The sequence below is a fragment of the Pelophylax lessonae genome (assembly GCF_965119305.1).
Source record: "Pelophylax lessonae genome assembly, chromosome: 1".
NCBI lineage: Eukaryota > Metazoa > Chordata > Amphibia > Anura > Ranidae > Pelophylax > Pelophylax lessonae.
Window position 1 is genome coordinate 532381082 of NC_138768.1, and position 21098 is coordinate 532402179.

Consider the following 21098-nt stretch of genomic DNA (forward strand, 5'->3'; position numbering starts at 1 on the left):
CAACCTAACAGTCCTATTTTTGGTTGATAAGGGAGAGTAATATTCCATGTATTAATAATAGATAGACCCCCCCCCCCCCAGACTCACCACCGGCACCAAAAATGCACCAGGATGGCCCAAAACATATGCACAGCACGTGTCTGCAGCGATCTCGATCATTAGAGAAAGACCTGAGTGTCAGCACTAGGGTATAGGGAGAGGCTCCACCACCAAAAAAAAACACCTCTAGGGACTCCAAGAACATGGCCGCCAGTGATTTTCAATGGGCTGCCGGGTTTACCAACATGGTAAACATTTTCCAGAGCACATGGGCTACAAGAAAATGGCAGCCCCGCGCAGCTTGCAGACCTTCTCAGGGCTCTCGAGTGGACCCCCCCAGCCTCCTGAACGGGATCGACAGGTAGGGGGCCCTGGGCGTTACAAGTGAATCCCTCCCACACAATCGATCGTCCGTCGCCGGCGGCGCACCCCCGCCCCCACCATCGGCCTAACGCCTGGTCCCAGCCCCCGGGATTAGTTTTCAGCATCTTATAGCCCCAGTAGTGAGGGGGGACAGGCAGGTGGGGGGAGTGCGTGACAGGACAGAGGGGAACCAGGGGTTGTGAGGGTCCGACCATCCTAGGGAGGAGCCCGCGTCCACCCCAAAGCCCGCCAGGGGAAGAGGGGGAACATTTACTATACCAGGAACATGAAGGCGCCATCTCCTGACGGAACCCCTCTCCGCCAAAGTCTGTCTGTTTGGCTGTTCGCCAAAGTGGGGGGTTGTCCACCAATAGGAACGCTGCGACTCGGGCCTAGACCCAGTCGTATGCGACCTGGCGAGACGTTTAACTCGCGGGGCCAGTCCTGTCCATTGGGACTATGTCGTGGCCGACCTAGTGCGGAGCTGGGGACTGCGGACGCTTGCTGGCCGGCTGGGGTGACCACTGAATCTATATATCCAGCCCATTGCCCAGATCCGGCTTAGCTGCTTGTAGATCTCACAGAACAAAAAATCCGGAGATAAAGCTAAGCTAGAAAAAACTACTCTGGAAAAAACTGTTTGCTCTAAATGATTATAAAGTGTGAGCTGGAGTTTGGCTTCCATTTTTTTGTGTAATTAAATCTCCTTATACAATTAACACTCCCCTTCTCCCCAGACTGCCATTACTGTTGTCTGCTGTGCTTTCTGTGCTCTTTCTTCCTGTTGTGTTGTGTCTCACTAATACAGGAGGTGTGTTACTTTTTTCTCACTCAGAAGGAAACATCATATATAGCAACAGTGATTAACACTAAAGCTGCTATATGGGGGCCCCATTATTGTTAAAGAGGGTTTTAAGATTTCAGTAAACCCCCTGTCTGCAGAGCTACCACAAATACCAGCTCAGGGTTGTGGGGAAGGGGCGCTAGTCTTCAGCAACATGGGGACAAGGTGCTTTGCCAGGGGGGTCCTCCTTGTGAAGGTACCCTGTCATTTTAAGGGCATGTGGCCTGGTATGGTCAATGCTTGTCCCCTCCTTTCTTGGACTGCCAGACTGCATGGTCCGGTAAGGGTCTGGTATGGATTTTAGGGGGATCTCATGCTTTTTTCCTATTGGTGTGGGTTTCCCCCTTGACATCCATTCCAGGGGAAACCAAGTGCAATTCAGCCTCCAGAAACAAATAATAGATTAACTACTTCCCACCTGCCCACCGTCAAATGACGGCGGAGCGGTGCGGCTATTGTTCTGGGGCGCTGTCATATGACAGCGCACCAGAACAGCCTCTCTCGCGCACCTGGTTTCTGACTTGGCACTTTACCCATGTGATCGGCTGTGTCCAATCACAGCTGTTCAAATGTAAACGAGGAAGTGCTGTTTATCGGCTCTCCCCGCCTCACACTGTCAGTGTGTGGCAAGATGAGCCGATCAGCGGCTCCTCCTCAAAGGGGAACCTATAAAAAGGCAATCAGAGCACTGACCATCAGTGCCCCGATTACAGAAAAGTTCAAAAACAGTGCCCGCAGTGCCCACCATCAGTGCCCACAGTGCCCCCCATTGGTGCCCACAGTGCCCACAATCAGTGCCCATAGTGTTGCCAGTCAGTGCCTGCTCATCTGTGCTGCCCGTCAGTGCTGCCTGTCAGTGTCCATCAGTGCTGCCCGTCAGTGCCCATCAGTGCCGCCTATCAGAGCCACCTATCAGTGCCCATCAGTGTGGCATATTAGTACCTTCTCATCAGTGCCACCTCATCAGTGCCCATGGGTGCCACCACATCAGTGCACATCAGCGAAGGAGAAAAATTACTTATTTTCAAAATTTACTCACAGAAAATAAGAAAAACTCTTTTTTCTTTTTTTTAAGAAATAAAAAACCCAGCGATGATTAAATATCACCAAAAGAAAGCTCTATTTGTTTGAAAAAAAAGATAAAAATTTCATATGGGTACAGTGTAGCATGACTGCGCAATTGTCATTCAAAGTGTGACAGCGCTGAAAGCTGAAAATTGGCCTGGGCAGGAAGGGGGTGAAAGTGCACTGTATTGAAGTAGTTAAAGTCTGTGTGGATCTTGGGATATTTTCCATTCGTTTGCTGAGCAGAGCGATCCGAGGGTCTTTAGTAATATTAACCATAGTAACCTAATATAATAAGTATCCCGTATCCAAAAACGACAGACCTTAGGGCAGATCCACCACGTGTAAGGAGCTGACCCCACCTAACCACAACCCCTGAAACAGGAGGGTCATGCGCCCAGGTACATTTTAGAAAGGACTTCAGGTACTTAGTACCATTCTGCAAACACCTTGTACTCTGCCTCGATCAGGGCAACATTTATAATGCTCTTATGTATGCATATGGTCCAGGTTCGCCAATCCTCCGCCTCAGGGGCTATGCCCAGGTCCCTCTGAGTTCCCAGGCTTTTTGGTCTTAGGTCAGCCTTCCTCCCTGTGTGATACATAAATAGGAGGAAGGTCTGGTTCAGGGGGGCCTCCTGAGTCCAGTGGGAGCTTGAGAACGAAGGAGCTCCACAATACAGGGAACTCGAGAACCCAAGAATCAGCATGTGATCAACACAAGATACTGGTGATACCGGTGATCCAGTGGACAATACTAGCTATTGGGGATCGCCAGCTTTGTATTAGCACCTGTAAAGGTTCGTCTGGGCAGCCACCTCCATTAATCTGTTTAGCCATGAGCAGTAGAGTAAAAGTTGTCAAACTTTTCTAAACCTAGTCTGCAGTCAAAGGGGTGCATGATGGTTTGAGGGGATCAGTGTTCTGGTTCCCCCAAAAGTTTCTGGGACTGAACCCATGGTACAGAGGCCCCATGCACCTGCTTGCATGGTACAGGAGAGTGTAATGAAATAATAAAGTGCACATATGAGGCCCCCGCTAGGTGCACAGCGGGACCCCATTCTGTCACTGGGAGCGAGGTGGTAGAGGTACGCTGGACTGGAGAAGAAGGCGTGGGCTCAGCGGTGTCTCCCCCAGGGCTGCTGTTAGAAATCGCGGGGCCCCGTACAGACTACCTGGCAGGGCCCCCCCAAGAAAATATTAAAGATATATTTAGCTAAAATTACAACAAAATCACTATTAACAGACACAAATATAACATAACTCACATAATTCCTGCTAAATCTAAAAAAAAACAAAACTATGTTAATAAATAAAAATGAAGATGAAATGGAAAAAATATACAGGCTGGGCAGTTGGAGGTCCTGGATCAGAGCGACAGAGGGAGAGAAACAAAGTTACAAATAAACTCCTGAGCAGAGATAACATTATAGCCAGTGCTGGGAGGGGGGGCCACACAGGAAAGGGGATTAGTAAGGGACAACTGTCTTTCTCAGCAGATAAAAGCTGATAGCAGGGAGAGGAACAGAGATCAGATTCAGGTGCTGGAGGAAGATTTCTGTATTTGTTGTCCATCACTAATACCCCTCTTTGTGTGGGCCCCCCTGTGTGCTCGGGCCCCCTACAAGAGGGCTGGTGGACCCCCCTATCAGCGGCCCTGGTCTCCCCTAAGTGCAACATACCACGGGGAAAGTGTGTAATGACAAGGGACAACACTTTTAGACCCCGTTCACACTGGGGCTATCCGACTTGCCGGGGCGACCTCACAGGTCGCGGCGCGCAGCTCGCACCGCGACCTCGGACCTCATAACATTGAAGTCAATGCAGGTCGCTCCAGGTCGCTCCAAAGAAGCTCCGGACCCTTTTTCTAAGTCGGAGCGACTTGTGTGGCTCCTATTAGAACGGGTCCACAACTTCTCTATGGCAGGCGACCTACGGCGACCTGACAGGTCGCCCCGGTGTGAACGGGGTCTTACAGACGGACTCTGTACCTCTACTACTGCGCACCATTTACTGCTTATTTCGCAGTCCCCGCCTTGTCCTGGACATTAATGAATGTACACACGCGTGAAAGGTACCCCCACATGCAGGGCCAGTGGCCCTGGCCACATGTACATATTCTAGGTTGGTACAGAGAAATTAACCAACCAATCATCTTACTTCTCCTCTTACGATCTCTGATTTTTAAAAGGAGAATACTACATCCTAAAGGTTGCACTAAACATGTTTGAAGAGGAAGTATTCATAATTGTTAATGCTAGAAATTAACTTTCACCTAGAGACATCTACATTTTTGGTGTAGCCACTATGAACAGGTTTCAGTACAGGACAACTATGCAAACCAGTGTTACCACTTTGAATCTTTTTTTTTTTTTCTCCCGAGATTATTCCCCCAAGGTAATAACACTGCCAGTGAAAATAAAGAACTGCAGCCAATAACAATACAAACAGTAACACAGTACGAGTGCGTTAAGGCTGTTTCACACTATGCAATACAGTAAATACTGGGCAGCACATTCGGTTATGCTGACTGCATCCACCAGTTTTTTTGAATGCACTGTATTAATTTTAATAGTAAATGCAAGATCTCTACTCATTGCATTTCTGAATGCAACAAAAATCCAGGCCTAATTTGACAAGGTTATCTTTCAGGGCAGTGTTACTATCTATATATCATATGTTATTCATTGAAACTAATACAACACATTTTATAAAACTAGCATATACAAGGCAACACCTTTCAAACATGCAGAAAAAGCACAGTATAGCAAATGTAAGGAAAATGCACTGCAAATTGTAGCGTGTTTTAGATCCTACTGCTGTTTAGGCCCTGGTTCACACTGATGCGATGCGGAAAAAGCAGCAAATCCTGTGCGTTTCCCACACCGCATTGCAATCGCACAGTGTTCATGCGACCTGCTACTGGTGTCAATGTTAGATTAACAACACCATAGCAAAACGCAGGGTGATTACCAGAATCACATCGCGTGGGTGTGAACACTTATGCGATGCGATTCAGGTGCAGAAAAATAGGGTCCTGCACAATTTGCATGTGGATGCGATGCAGTTTGAGCCATACAAAATGTATGGCTTGAATCGCACTGCACAGACATCCCATTCTGGGTGGAGTTCCACTTTAATGCCTCGTACACACGCATCGACTATTGGCCGTGAATTTTCGGCCAACGTCCGAGCGACCGATTTTCGGCTTGTTAGTATGATGCTTTCGACAACCGACCCCGACTTTTCGGCCGAATAAAATCTGGTGTGCAGGCTATAAAATTTTTGTTGGCCGTCAACACAACGGCCGATTTTCCGTCAGTCAGTACAGATTTCGGCAGACAAAAATCTCATGAGCAAGACTGGGCATGCTCAGAGAGGAAAAAACACACGGAAAGTAAACCAGCACATGACATCACTTCTGATGTAGATTTTTGTTGGCCGAGAAAATTCGTGTGCAGTCTAGGCACATTCCAACCAACAAAACACCACTCTGGACAAAAGTCGGACGATCGGTCGGCCGATAATCGTTGCGTGTGTACGAGGCATAAGCCTTCATTCACACTGAGGGCGGGAATAAAATCGTGTATCGTTCAGAAGCTGAACTCGCACTATTTCAAACCCACATTTCAGTGTGAGTTCGGGGGCGATTTGACAGACATCTGTGCAAGTTTATGCACAGATGTCTATTGAAATCGCCCCCAAAGTCGCCAAAAGTAGTGCAAGAACTACTTTGGGGAATCAGTGCAGCACTGCAAAGCCGAAGTCGCCCCAATTCCAACAGTGCTGTTGCCTGAAATAGGCTCAGACTTGCCATGCGATTTGACATGTCAAATCGACCCAATTTGAACAGGGGCTAAAAGCTGATTGGTTACTGTGCACAGCTGCACCAGATTTTGCATGCATCAGTTTTAGTAAATCTCCCCCACTGTGTTGGAGTTAGTATCAGCAGGAAAGGTCTGAAGAGCACCTAGTTGTATAGCACACTCGTGACTATTATGAGGCTTAACCACTTGCCGACCGCCGCAAGTACATATACTGTGGCGGTCAGCCCCTCACAGGCAAAGTAACATATATATATACGTCACTAGCCTGTGAGGCTCTGGGGAGCGAGCACGTGCCGCTGGAGGCGCGCTCCCGCTCCCGCGCGGTCACGGACCCCCCGCGCATGTGACTGGCGGACCCGATGTCCGCCGGTCACTCGGCGATCGTCGGTGGAGAGGGAGAAAGGCAGGCGGCTAATGTAAACAAGCCGCCTGTCATTCTCCCCTGTGTAGAAACAATGATCATACGGTTCTACTATGTAGGACCATTGATCATTGTTCCTACAGCTCAAGCCACAGCCAATCACAGTTAGAATCACGCCCCTAGGGACACACACCACCCCTCCCTCTCAAATAAAGTTAACCCCTTCACTGCCAGTGTAATTTTACAGTAACAGTGCATATGTATAGCACTGATTACTGTAGAAATGTCACTGGTAACCCCAAAAGTGTCAAAAATGTCAGTCAAGGGTCCGATCTGTCCGCCGCAATGTCGCAGTACCGCAAAAAAAAATCGCAGATCGCCGCCATTACGCGTTAAAAAAAACAACAAAAATTACAAAAATCTTTCCCTTTGTTAGTAAACGCAAACCAATCAAAATACGCTTTTTGCGATTTTCTTTACCAAACATATGTAGCATAAAACAAATTGGCCAAAAATGTTAAAAAATTTTGATTTTTACATTTTTTTGGGGGGAATTTCATATAAAAAAATGTGAAAAATATTGTTATTTTTGCAAAATTGACGCTCTATTTTTGTTTATAGCGCATGATCAAAAAATCGCACAGGTGATCAAATACCACCAAAAGAAAGCTCTGTGTGTGGGAAAAAAAGGACGTCAAATTCGTTTAGGTACAGCGTCGCACGACCGCGCAATTGTCCGTTAAAGTCACGCAGTGCCGAATCCCAAAATACCCCCCTGGTCAGGAAGGGGGTAAAATCTTCTGGGGCTTAAGTGGTTAAAATGCTGGTCTCTCTTGTAAGAGTGTATACATAATTATAATAATATTTTTATGTATCTCTATGAGGCTCTGGTTACTTCTTTCTGTAAGTGCCCTATTTCTGAAAGCAGCAAAATCTGCATTCTTTTAAATGACTGATGGAATTTGGACATAGAAATGTCCTTTAATCTTACACCTTTCTCTCCTCCCACCTGCAGAGATGGGTTGGGCTGGACAACAGCACAAACAATCTGCACAACTTTTTTTATGTCCTGACTTCCTTCTACAGACAGCATATTGTACTTCTATTCACAAAGAGGGATAAAAGCTCAAGTGATACGTGGATTAAACAAAAAAGCCAATATGGCATCACTGGAACCAGCACCTAGGAGGATTTATCAGCAAAGATCTAAACTCACAGCACTACCTTTATATTATGAGAGTTTTTTGTGGATTAAACGACCTAGAAGTAAGGTAAGGTCATTATTTGGGCTCTTTATGTATGGTACAAACGCTTGGGCACTAATTCATAAAAGGGAAGTTAACTATGTAAAATTTTGATTATTTGAAACTCTTATTACTTGTCATTTTGTTTGTAGAACGTTTTATGTGATCATCTAAGAGGGAAATCGAAAGTATTAATAAGCATTAAGAATAATTAAAGCGGAACTTTACTCTCTCAAATAACATTGACTATTTTTAATCCTTAGGGCTCTTTCACACGGGTGATCCGATCAGATCCGCCTGTCAGTTTTTTAGGCGGATCTGATCCTCCATGCAGCTCTATGGGGCAGCGGATGTCAGCGGTGACATGTCCGATGACACCAGCTGCCATCTGTATCCGATCCTGTCCGTGAAATCTGGACGGATGGAAACCCTATTTTTCCATCCGTTCAGGGATCGGATCGGATGAGAGCGGACAGGCAGTCCACTCTCATCTGATTCCCTATAGAGAGCAGCGGGGCTGTGACACCTCCCTCTTCGCACTGCAAGTGGAGATGGAGCTGTCATCCGCCGGCTCAGCGGGGATCGGTGGATCGATCCCCGCTGAGCAGCACAGATCCGCCTACGGAGGCGGACCGTGTGAAAGAGCCCTTAGGCTCCTTTCACACACTCCGTCCGTTGGACGGAGTCCGTTTTTCTCAGCGGGGGATCGAGCCGCCGATCCCCCGCTGAGCAGCAGGAGGACAGCTGTGTCTCCGCGCTGTGTGCGGAGACACAGCTGTCAGTTCCCCATGCATCTCTATGGGGGAAATCGGATGTCAACGGACCGTCAGTCCGTTCTCACCCGATCCCATCCGATCCGATCCGCTGGACGACTGGAAAATAGGGTTTCCATCCGTCCAGATTTGACGGATCGGATCGGGTGTCAGCGGACATGTCTCCGCTGACATCCCATGCCCCATAGGAATGCAAGGGGGGATCGTTCAGATCCGCCAAAAAAACGGACAGGCGGATCTGAATGGTCCGTCTGTGTGAAAGGGGCCTTAGGCTTCAAGTACACTGCCTTATATTTACTGCATTTTGCGTTTTCCTGTGGCCGGCGGTCAAAACCTTCCTATCCTAAACTTCCTATCCTATTCTTCTTCTTTCAGGAGAGCCAGGTTGAAGCTCACCTAAATGCTGCTCAAAGCCTATGTGTACATTGACACAAAGGCTTTTATGGAGTGAAGTTTAGGAGCTTAGGCAAAACAAAAAAACACCAAAAGCTCCAAAACTCAAGTTTAGGAGCTGCCATTGTAGGCTAGTGCATTAAGCCTTAAGCCTCATGCACACTGGATGTTCTAAAAACGCCAATAGTGTTGCCACATTTAAACGTGAGTTTTCCAGTGCTTTTCCCACTTTTTTTCATTAGCGTTTTGCTGCATTTGTCCGTGTTTTTTAGTGTTAACGTTTTTTAGCAAGAAAACACAAGCTATGGGATCAAAAATGCTCAAAAACGCCGGTTAGCTGTGTTTTAGAGCTTTTACGGTTCAAAAACCCACTAGTTCTGGAGGTATTTTCCCAATCAGAAAACGTTGATAAAAGCCTGTGTGTGCTTGGACACATAGCATAAAACGCTGGGAAGGTTACTGACTGTACATTAAAAAATGCCAGAAGCGAAAAAACAGCAGTTGTAAAGTTGTCCAGTGTGCATGAGACCTAATGCTGCTAGCAATAGTAAATACATAGGAAGGTATATTCTATTGATTTTTTTTTTTTTTTTTTAACCTTTTTTGCTTTGTTTTTTTTTTTTTTTTTTACATTTCTTTAGTTACTTCCTTGTTTCCATACCTAGGCAAATGATGTCATACATCCCAGGAGTCTTTAGGAGAGGAGGAGGGGTTTTCTCAGCTAAGCAACACTCTCCTACTTGCATGTTGGAGCTAAGTCCCGGTTCACACTTGTGCGATGCGGGAAGGCTGCAAATTCGCAGCCTGTTCCCGCATCGCAAACGCACATCTGGCAGTTCACACTGCCATATGCAATACGCAGGGGGTTTCAATGAAATGTTAACGACACCCCCAGTTTGATCGCATATCGCAGTGCGATCTGACAGTTCGCACAGGATCAGATCACACAAGTGTGAACCACTGTGCGATCCGATCCTGATGCGGCTGGAAAAAAGGGTCATGTGCGTCTTTTGTGCGGATACAGTGCGAATTCATCCATACAAAGTGTATGGCTGAATTCGCACCGCACATTCGATCGCATGTAATGAAGGAGCAGTGCGCTCCGATAATACATGCGATCGCCACACTCGCAAGAGTGTGAACCGGCCCTAAGGGTAGATGGATTCCAGGAAGTAAACAATGCTACATGAATCATTTGCCCTTACTCAAGATGGCCACAAAAGCTAGGGGCTGTTTTTCAAAGTGATATCTCAGCAAAATAAAACATGGAGACATTGATGGATGGAGGAGTTTACTTTGAATATTAAAAATGAATATTGTTTTTGGTTTGAGGCGCTCATATGCAGAGTAGTTCCACTTTAAGCCCCAGTTCACACTGGCGCGACATTCGCTCCGACTTTGAGATCACAAGTCGCGCCCCATTAAATGCAATGGAACCGTTCCAATAGGAACGACTTGAGTAGCTCTGACTTAGAAAAAAAGGTTCCTGCACTACTTTTGGTGCAATTTTGTCATTTGTTTGGCATTGACTTCTGTTAACCACTTCCATACAGGGCAGTTACACCCCCTTCCTGCCCAGTCACATTTTTCGGCTTATAGCGCTGTTGCATTTTGAATGACAATTGCGCTGTCATGCAACAGTGTACCTAAACCAAATTTCTGTCATTTATTTTCCCACAAATAGAGCTTTCTTTTGGTGGTATTTGATCACCGTAAGGTTTTTTCTTTTTTTGCTAAACAAATAAAAAATGACCGAAAAGTTTGAAAAAAAAAACAAAACGTTTTTGTTTATGTTATAGAATGATGTAAATAAATAGTTTTTTCCTGCAATGATGAGGCCGAACTGGCAGGCACTGATGAGGAGGCACTGATTGGGTGGCACTGATGATGAGACACTAATATGCAGCACTAATGGGCACTGATAGTTGGCACTGATAGGTAGCACTGATGGGCACTGATAGGCGGCACTGATAGAAGACACTAATGGGCACTGATAGGCGAAACTGATGGGCAATGATGGGCACTGGTGGGCGGCACTGATAGATGGCAATGATGGGCACTGGTGGGTGGCACTAATGGCACTAACAGGACCCCGGAGCACTGATTGGCATCCCTGGTGGCCATGGGTGGGCATCCTTGGTGGCCATGGGTGGGCAATCCCTGGTGGCTCTAGTGTCATCCCCCAAGGGTTTGCACTGGTAATCAATGCTCTGATTACCAGAACAGACACTGATTAACAGCACAGAACCCCCCCGTCAGGAGAGTCGCCGATTGGCTCTCCTCTACTCACGGTGATTGGACACAGCTGATCACATGATAAAGAGCCTACGTCATAGGCTCTTTACCTGGATCGGAGATGCGGTGTGTCAGAGTGACACACCGCACCACCAATCGCCGCTCTGGACATCATATGATGCCCAGCCGGGATGGGACAACCATTTTGCCGCTGTCATTTTACTATATGACGGCCGGGAAGTGGTTAAAGAGGTCACAGGCAAGTTGTGCCAAAGTCACGCTGGGAAGTCGGCTTTAAAGTCACACCCGTGTGAACGGGGGCCTAGGTCATTTTAGAAAATCTCTACACTTAAACTTGTATTTTAAAGTCAGAAGAAACTCAATAATAAAATGGTAAAACTAACTATAAATACAACCAGATCTCCTTAGCCCCCGTTCACATAGGGGCGACGCTACCTCGGAGCGGCCGCCACAGACTTCATAACATTGAAGTCTATGGCGGTCGCCTCCAGGTTGCCCCAAAGAAGCTCCGGACCCTTTTTCTAGGTCGGAGCGACTTGTGTCGCTCCTATTAGAACGGGTCCGCAGCTTCCCTATGGGAGGCGACCTGCGGCGACCTGTGAGGCGACCAGGTCGCCTCACAGGTCGCCCTAGTGTGAACCGGCACTAACATTAATATGTTTTGTTTTGGCATAAAATTGACAGCCCCTAATCATTTCATTTTCAAACTGTAATGCCAAAACAAAAGGAGCCACAGCACAACATGATATATATATATATATATATATATATATATATATATATATATATATATATATATATATATTCTACACACACACACACACACACACACATACACACACCTCTCAAAAAAATTGAAGGAACACTTTTTAATCAGAGTACAGCATCAAGTCAATTAAACGCCTGAGATATTGATCTGGTAATTTAAGAAGCAGAGGGGGTTGGTAATCAGTTTCAGCTGCTTTGCTGTCAATAAATTAACAGGTGCACTAGATGGGCAACAATGAGACAACCTCCAAAACAGGAATGGTTTTTACAGGTGGAGGCATTGACATTTTTTTCCCTGCTCATCTTTTCTGACTGTTTCACTAGCTTTGCATGTGGCTAGGGTCAGTGTCACTACTGATAGCATGAGGCGATACCTGGATCTTATAGAGTTTGCACAGGCAGCCCAACTTCTCCAGGAAGGCACATTAATATGTGCCATTGCCAGAAGGTTTGCTGTGTCTCCCAGCACAGTCTCAAGAGCATGGAGGAGATTACAAGAGACAGGCAATTTCTCTAGGAGAGCTGGACAGGGCCAAGGAAGCTCCTTAACCCATCAGCAGGACTGGTATCCTTTGTGCCAGAAGGAACAGGATGAGCACTGCCAGAGCCCTACAAAATGACCTCCAGTAGGCCATTGGTGTGAATGTCTGAGCAAACAATGAGAAACACTTTGAGGGTGGACTGAGGGCCCAACGTCCTCTAGTGGGCCCTGTGCTCATTGCTCAGCACTGTGGAGCTCAATTGGCATTTGCCACTGAACACCAGAATTGGCAGGTCTGCCACTGGCGCCCTGTGCTTTTTTACAGATAAGAGCAGGTTCACCCTGAGCACATGTGACAAATGTGAAAGGGTCTGGAGAAGCCGTGGAGAACATTATGCTGCCTGTAAAACATTGTTAGATTGCATTACAGGTTTGGTGGTGGGTAAGTGATGGTCTGAGAAGCATATCCATGGAGGGACGCACAGACCTCTACAGCAAAGACAATGGCACTCTGACTGCCATTAGATATCGGGATGAAATCCTTGGACCCATTGTCAGACCCTACTCTGGTGCAGTGGGTCCTGGGTTCCTCCTGGAGCACAACTATTTCTGGCCCCATGTTGCAGCCATTTCCTGGAGGATGAAGGAATTTATACCATTGAATAGCCTCCACGCTTGCCTGATCTAAATCCAATAAAACATTGGTCTATCCAATGCCGCCAAGTTGCACCTCAGTCTGTTCAGGAGCTCAGTGATGCCCTGGTCCAAATCTGGGAGGAAATACCCCAGGACACCATCCGTTGTCTCAATAGGAGCATGCCACAATGTTGTCAGGCATGCATCCAAGCACGTGGGGGCCATACAAACTACTGAGGACCATTTTTGAGTTGCTGCAATGAAATTTCAGTAAAATGGACTTGCCTGCTGCATCATTTTTCAATTTGATTTTCGGGTTGTCTTTGAATTCAGCCCTGTGTAGGTTGATAATTTTCATTTCCATCAAACGATGTGGCATTCTTTTCGATCCTAGCACATTACCCAGTACATATCAGTATAGATATCCAGCATGATATTTTTCCCCATTGTGATCTGCTGTGTTTTCAAAGTGTTTCTTTAATTTTTTTGAGCAGTGTGTGTGTGTATATCAGTAAGGGGTAGAGCTGGGCAGTACACAGCATGAACTATAACCTGGCCAGGCCAGGAGTAGCCAACCATCTACCCCACACCTTCTCAAATTTGTAAGGGGAGCCCCCTATGTTGATATATACGTTTTTCAATGCGTAATTTATTACCCAACTGTTCAAGCCACATCTCATGCGTGGGAGGTTCAGATGAAGTCCAGTTTACAAACAAAAGTCTACGTGCCTGAAACAGGGCTCTCGCTGCCGCCTCCCCAAGACATCTGTTCTGGGTGACCTTATCAAGCATGCCCAGCAAGCATTGTCTAGGATCCAAGGGGACCACTACACCTAGAGCAGTGCTTACTGTGGTCACAACCGTGGACCAATATCGGTGCAATTTGGGGCATCTCCACAACAAATGGATAATGGTACCCGTCTCCCCCCTGCATTTAGCACATAATGCATCTGGCCTTACGCCCATCAGATGTAATCTAAGCGGAGTATAGTGAACTCTGAGGAGGATATATAGTTGGGATCTCTGTTTAATAGAGATCAACTTAAGTCATTGGAAAAAGAAGCTTAAGCTTAAAGTGATTGTAAAGTCTTGTATATTTTTTTAAATACCAAACATTAGTTTACCTGTCACATGTTTCCAGGTGTGAATCACTGGGTCTGAGGGAGTGTCCCCACTGTATCCAAAGAGGGAACTTGTTGGACAGTGGAGGAAACACAGCCAGTGAAGCATCAGCTTTTGTGAGAGTCCCAGTGGGAGATAATTCTTGCAATGCCTCCTGGGATTGACCATAAATACGGAGGGGACATGTGACAGGGCGTCTTTTGGCGGGAAGCATAGTGCCAGGAGGAGGCAGATGGCTGGTCTCTCCTCATGCAGGTGTGAGGAAGGTGGTTCTGGCGGTCGGCCTAGTGAACCGGGTGTGGAGCTGAGCTGCAGAGGATCCAGAGTGCTGACAGTAGAGCTGGTGGCAGAGTCTCTCTCACAGTGTCGTGCATAATCAGGGATTTGCCACAGGGTCTGCCTAGGAGAGGGGCTCACTCCAGAGAAGTCGGGGGATCAAGGAGCCAGCTCACACAGGAAGTTTGACAATAAAGGGGGTGCAGTGTATTTGACCCTGAAGAATAAGAACAAAGGGGGTGCCAGGAAGGGCCCTGAAGATTGTTCTGCAGTACAGTACAGTTTACCTCAGGAAGTTCACTCAATTCTATTTCACTACTTATGACAAGCTGAAGCAGCGGCCTAGCCGCGACTAGCGTTATACAGTGCTACTCAGCGTTACTCAGCATTAATCAGTCGTCCCAGATAATTGTGCATAGTTATACAAGTTGAAGAATCCCATTCATTCCCTTCTCCCATCCAAGTTCTAAATAAAAACACAAAAACCAAAGCTACTGGACTGTTTCCTGACTGAGCTAAAACACTTGGGAAAATGTTGAACTGTCATGCTGTAGCTAATGGTAACCCAGGGGAACCCATAGCCAGCAGCTCCTAAGGGAGTAGTGCTACACAATCCCTTTAAGTCATTGAATGAAAAGATCCAAGAACAAAATGAAAGAAAAAAGCTAGCAAAAATTGATTAGACTTCATAGCAGAGCCGTTGACCTGGCAACTTATTTGTATTTGTCTATAGCACCTATGTCAAACACAAGGCCCGCGGGCCGAATCTGGCCCTATAGGCCTTCTCAAGTTGCCCTCGCACCCTATTTTTTAGTCGGAACATGGTGGAACTCCATACCACCACCTCCAGCTCTGGCCCTCCATTCCCTGCTGTCACTTTCAAGCACAGCGGCTCCCGGAAGTAACAGATCCCTGCACACACTCATGGCAGGGACAGATCTCGAGAATCTTGAGTGAAAAAGCAACCTCTTTGCAAGGTGAGGCAGAGCCGCCTACGCAGGTAGATACTAGAGCCGGCCAGGTAGGAGAGAGAAATGCAAGAAAGCTTTGGGGGGTTGGGTTGCATGTTGTGCATAACGCACCCCTAAACCCTGTACCCTGTACATAATGCACTCCTGAACTCTGCACTCTGTATGTAGCGCACCCCAGATCCAACTGGCCCTTTGAGGGCAATCATACTGCTTATGCAGCCCTTTGATGAAATTGAGTTTGACACCCCTGGTCTATAGGTACTGTTAATTCCACAGCACAATCCTGTCTGACAGAAGAAGAGACCTGATTTTTCTCTGCTGGAGTTTAGTAACACTTACATGTCTTGTCCCTCCCCATCTGTGAGTGGACAGGGAAATAAGAAGCAGGCACTGCAACACAAGACTGGCTCCTTTTGTTGCTTTTCTTCTCTCCCAGTCTCAGCTCTGCTGTAGAGTCCATTATAGGAGGCTGATACCAAGTAAAACTCTTTATTTAATATTAATAAATACAGAGCTGCATTATTCTAACCCATCCTTTCTTCAGAGATATTCTACTAAAAGTACATTATCCTTTAATTCTTTCAGTTATCCTTTAAACACTTCTTCCACTAAAATATAATCCTATCCCTGAAAAACCTTAAGCCAAGCTCTAAAGTATGCTTTAAAATACTGAACCTCTAAAACTCTAAATCCCAGAGTCAACCACTAACCACAATGACCCCTTATTGTGCTGCATACTTACCTCATTTTGCACTAAGACACTCCTGTCATGGTGTGCATGTAGGTCCATGCCGTAAGTATGCAGTGCCAAGATGTCAGCACCAGCATTTATCACACATTGAGAAGTCCATAATCATTTCTTATGTGCACTGATTACCAAGATTCTGGGATTTGTACAGCTCTACACATTTGGTTTTGTTCATAGCAGTACTTCATAAGTTAACTAAAGTTATACATGAGCTGTTTATAACGGTCATAAATATATTGCATGCTGATTACCAGCAGGTGAACTTTGAGTTTAGGTTGCAGATTTTTTCAAGATGACAAATGAGATATTGGCCCCTTTCACACGGGCTTTCCGATCAGGTCCGCCCGTCATTTTTCAGGTGGACGTGATCAGATGCTCCATGCACCCCTATGGAGCGAGCAGCGGATGTCAGCAGAGACACCCACTGCTATCCAATCCAATCCTGTCTGTGAAATCCAGACGGATGGAAACCCTATTTTCCATCTGTCTGGAGGATCGGATAAGATCGGATGAAAACGGACAGGCGGTCCGTTCTCATCCGATCTCCCATAGAGGAGAGCAGGGCTCTGACAGCTCCGTCTGCACAGGAAGATGGAGCTATCATCCGCCTGCTCAGCGGGGAACGGTGAATCAATCCCCGCTGTGCTAAACTGAGTCTGACGGGCGCACTGCCCATGTGATAGGGGCCATTGGTGTTGATTTAAAAAAACAGGAGAGTGCAAAATCTGCTGTAGCTGTGCATGGTAGCCAATTAGTTTCTAACTTCAGCTTGTTCAAATAAGCTTTGAGAAAAAAAATCTGGAAGCTGATTGTATGAAGAGTTGCACCAGATTTTACACTCTTCAGTTTTTGCATATCAACCCCATTGTGTCACAGGAACATCTGTATACTACTATTAAAATATACTTATGGTAAAGATTTCATAATACTAAAAAAAAAGGTTGAAAAGCATTTCCAACTGCTTGCACCAGCATGCGCATATACCCATTGTGGGTACAGCAATGTAAAATTCCTGAACTAATCTATACAATGTATAAATCTACAAACAGAGCCACAAGAAAATGCATTTCCTTTGGCAGCAGAAAACCTTGTACAAAAAAAAGAAACCAGCTACTAAAGGGCTTGCTTACACAATCATTGCCTTTTGAGGAGTGATCCATGGTAGATCACTTTTCAGAGGATGTTTGGCATGCAGTGAGGAGCTCCAGTTGTTGAAAGACAGAAGGATACGTTAAGAAAAAACCAGGGCTTGGGACATAAAATTGAACCAGACCGCTGGAGTTCCCCCTGTTCCAACTCCTCAAATATTGGTATAGTACAGACCTTCTTATTCTCAGCTGACTGTGCAAAAGCAACTGCATTGCCATGGAATATATAGACAGACTCTGGAGCAGTGCTGTATTTTGGCCTAGGCCAACAAGGCCCAGGCCTAGGGTGGCACTTTGCAGGGGGGCAGCATAAAAGCAGCCCCCCCTCCACCTGAGACTCTATTGACACTGGTTGCTAGAGCCACCTCTCTCACCCCTCTCTCTCTCACCCCCCTCTCTCTCCCCCCTCTCTCTCTCACTTACCACGTCTCTCTCTCACCTCCCTATCTCTCACCCCCCTCTCTCTCTCTCATCTCCCCTCTCTCAACCCTCTTTCTCTCATCCCCCCTCTCTCTCGCATTCCCCCCTCTCTCATCCCCCCACTCTCTCAACCCCCCACTCTCTCAACCCCCTCTCTCTCCTCACTCTCTCTCTCTCATTTCCCTCTCTCATTCCCCCCCTCTCTCGCACACCCCCTCTCTCTCACCCCTCTCTCTCATCCCCCCCTCTCTCGCTCACCCCCCCCTCTCTCTCTCATCCCCCCTCTCTCTCTCTCTCTCTCTCTCTAACCCCCCTCTCTCTCTCCCCCTCTCTCTCATCCCCTCTCTCTCGTTCCCTCTCACCCCCCCTCTCGTGAGATCTCAGGGGTTCATGCTGGGACTTGTAGTCCTTCAGGGAGTCACATCCGTTAAAAAAGGAGTGGGGCAAATTTACATAGGAGGAGGAGGAGGGAGGGAGCCCAATTTTAGTCTTGCCTAGGGCAGCATAAAACCAAAATACACCACTGCTCTGGAGGAGAGGGTCCAAAGCACGCTTGTGCTCTGTTTCAGCTATATTGGCTGCATTTTTTCCCCACATAGCTGAGAATTTTTCCTTAGGTAAAATAGAGGGGTTAAGGACTACCCTTAGCACTGTAAGTGGATCACAAGCTGGCTAGGCGCCTAGGACAGCTGCCATTGCATGATCCACCATACAAGCTACAAAGTGAGGATTTGTACTTACACAACTGCTACTGAAGCAGAAAGGGGTAATGCTGTCTGTGACCAGGCCACTGTAAGACAGCAGGAAGCCCAGATAATATCTAGACCAGAGATGAAGTTGCAGAGTAGAGCTGCACGAGCATTAAAAAATCACCACCTCGATTCAACCTCCTACACAATCTTAATCCAGCATTTCCACGATTCATACAGTGCAGAGCTGTTCACTGCTCACTCACAGCTGTCAAGAAAAAAAAAGCCTCCTGCAAATGTTTATTAACATTGCTCAGCACTGAGAGATAACTACAGTATAAACAATGTATCATAATAAAAGGGAGGTGCAGCGCTAAGATCAGGAATGTGTCAGTCCAGAACAGTCCATTGCGGGATTCGCCGCGGGATCACCCTTACGGGGCGGCGGAAGAGGTGCCCCCCCTCCCACTGCGTCCCGGTCCTTTTCCCCGCTTACCAGACCAGACGGCAGCGGGGAAAACGATCTGGTACCGGATCCTCTTAGACAGGAAGTGGAGTGAGGGCAAGATGGCCCTCACCCGACTCTATGGTCTTGGAGGACCGGAGCGACGTCAAACGTCGTTGCCTAGCAACCGCCTTTTTTTAACCATTTTTTTTTTGTGTACTTTTTGACCTCAGATCTCACAATAAAGAGGTCCTGTCATGGCTATTTCTATTACAAGGAATGTTAACATTCTTTGTAATAGGAATAAAAATGATCACATTTTTTTTTAAACTGTGTAAAAATCAAAAATAATAAAATAAATAGGAAAAAAAAAAATTAAAGCGCCCTGTCCCCGTTAGTTCACACGCAAAAGCAAACGCATACGGAAGCCCAGCTCACATATGTAAACAGTGTTCAAACCACACATGTGAGGTATCGCCGCAATCGTTAGAGCGAGAGCAATAATTTGAGCCCTAGACCTCCTCTGTAACTCTAAACTGGTAACCTGTAAAAAATTTTAAAATGTCGCCTATGGGATTTTTAAGTACCAAAGTTTGTCGCCATTCCGCAAGCATGCGCAATTTTGAAGCATGACATGTTGGGTATCTATTTACTCGGCGTAACATTATCTTTCACATTATGGAAAAAAATGGGCTAACTTTACTGTTTTCTTATTTTTTAATTAAAAAAAGTAAATTTTTGCCAAAGAAAATTGCATTTGGAAGACCGCTGCGCAAATACGGTGTGATAAAAAATATTGCAACAATCTCCATTTTATTCTCTAGGGTCTCTGCTAAAAAATATATATAATGTTTGGGGGTTCTCAGACCCCGTTCACACTGGGGCGATGCTACTTGCCGGGGCGACCTCACAGGTCGCGGTGCGCAGCTCGCACTGCAACCTCGGAGCGGCCGGCAGGGACTTCATATCATTGAAGTCAATGCAGGTCGCTCTGGGTCGCCCCAAAGAAGCTCCGAACCCTTTTTCTAAGTCGCTCCTATTAGAACGGGTCCACAGCTTCTCTATGGCAGGCAACCTACGGCGACTTGTGTCGCTCCTATTAGAACGGGTCCACAGCTTCTCTATGGCAGGCGACCTACGGCGACCTGTCAGGCGACCACGTCGCCTGACAGGTCGCCCCAGTGTGAACGGGGTCTAAGTAGTTTTCTAGCAAAAAAAAATGATTTTAGCTTGTAAACACCAAGTGTCAAAAATAGGCCTGGTCTTAAAGTGGTTAATGGAGCCGGTTCACACATGTCTGAGGCAGTCGGGGTGCATATTCCAAAATAATCCTGTGCATTTTTGGTTCCAGTTCAGGTCCAAATTCAGGCAATAATTCGGACCTGAATCGCACCCGAACCAGATGAACAGAAACGCACACCAGGCCCCAGGCTGGAATCTGCGGCCGCACATTAGTGAACCCAGCCTTACAGGAATGACCTCAAAAAGTCTTCTGCTAAAGGGATCTATACACAGAATCTGTTCACAAAACAGCAATCAGACCTTTGAAATACATTCTTTTAAACAGATATGCATGCCCATAATTCAGTTAATGTCAGGTGATTTCCAACAGAAACTTATAGGTTATCTCCATTACTCTCTGCCTTATGTAGGGAGAATTTCCAACCCATGAAATCACTAGAATTAAAATGTGCTGAGCAGGGTTTCCAGAAAGTTTGAGCTTCGTTCAGTGATATTGATGCATTAAAGTGATTGTAAGGGTTGATTTTTCTTTCTCAAATAACAAACATTGTATACTTATCTGCTCTGTGCTGTGGTTTTGCACAGAGCAGTCCCTATCCTCCTTCTAAGGTCACCCACTGGCAGTCATGGCTCTCATTTTCTTGGAGTGCCCCCACAGCAAACCACTTGCTGTGGAGGCACTTGTTTGCCGTTCGGGCTTGACCCTGAGCCTCACTGTGTGCGTGTCTATTGACACACACCCAGAGTGGCTCAGCCCCACTCCTTCCCCACTGGATTTGATTGATAGCAGCAAGAGCCAATGGCTCCTGCCGAGTCTCTTGTGAGGGGAGAGCAGAGCAGCACTGCGCTGGACCGGGATCGGGCTCAGGTAAGTATTTAGGAGGGGCTGGGGGATCTGACTTTGAAAGGTATTTTACCTTAATGAAGAGAATGCATTAGGATAAAAAAAAAATTTTTTACCTTTACAACCACTTCAATACGGGGCAC

General features: G+C 46.5%; 1 protein-coding gene across 1 annotated transcript in view; it reads left to right on the forward strand.

Moving 5' to 3' along the window:
- The first annotated feature begins 7522 nt into the window (after positions 1 to 7522).
- Positions 7523 to 21098, forward strand: part of STAP1 (signal transducing adaptor family member 1) — a 168225-nt gene continuing 154649 nt past the window's right edge. Inside the window, exon 1 of the mRNA XM_082262180.1 lies at positions 7523 to 7770. Within this exon, the coding sequence (XP_082118306.1) occupies positions 7660 to 7770 (111 nt within the window). The 5' untranslated portion in view covers positions 7523 to 7659. The remainder of the gene's footprint in view (positions 7771 to 21098) is intronic.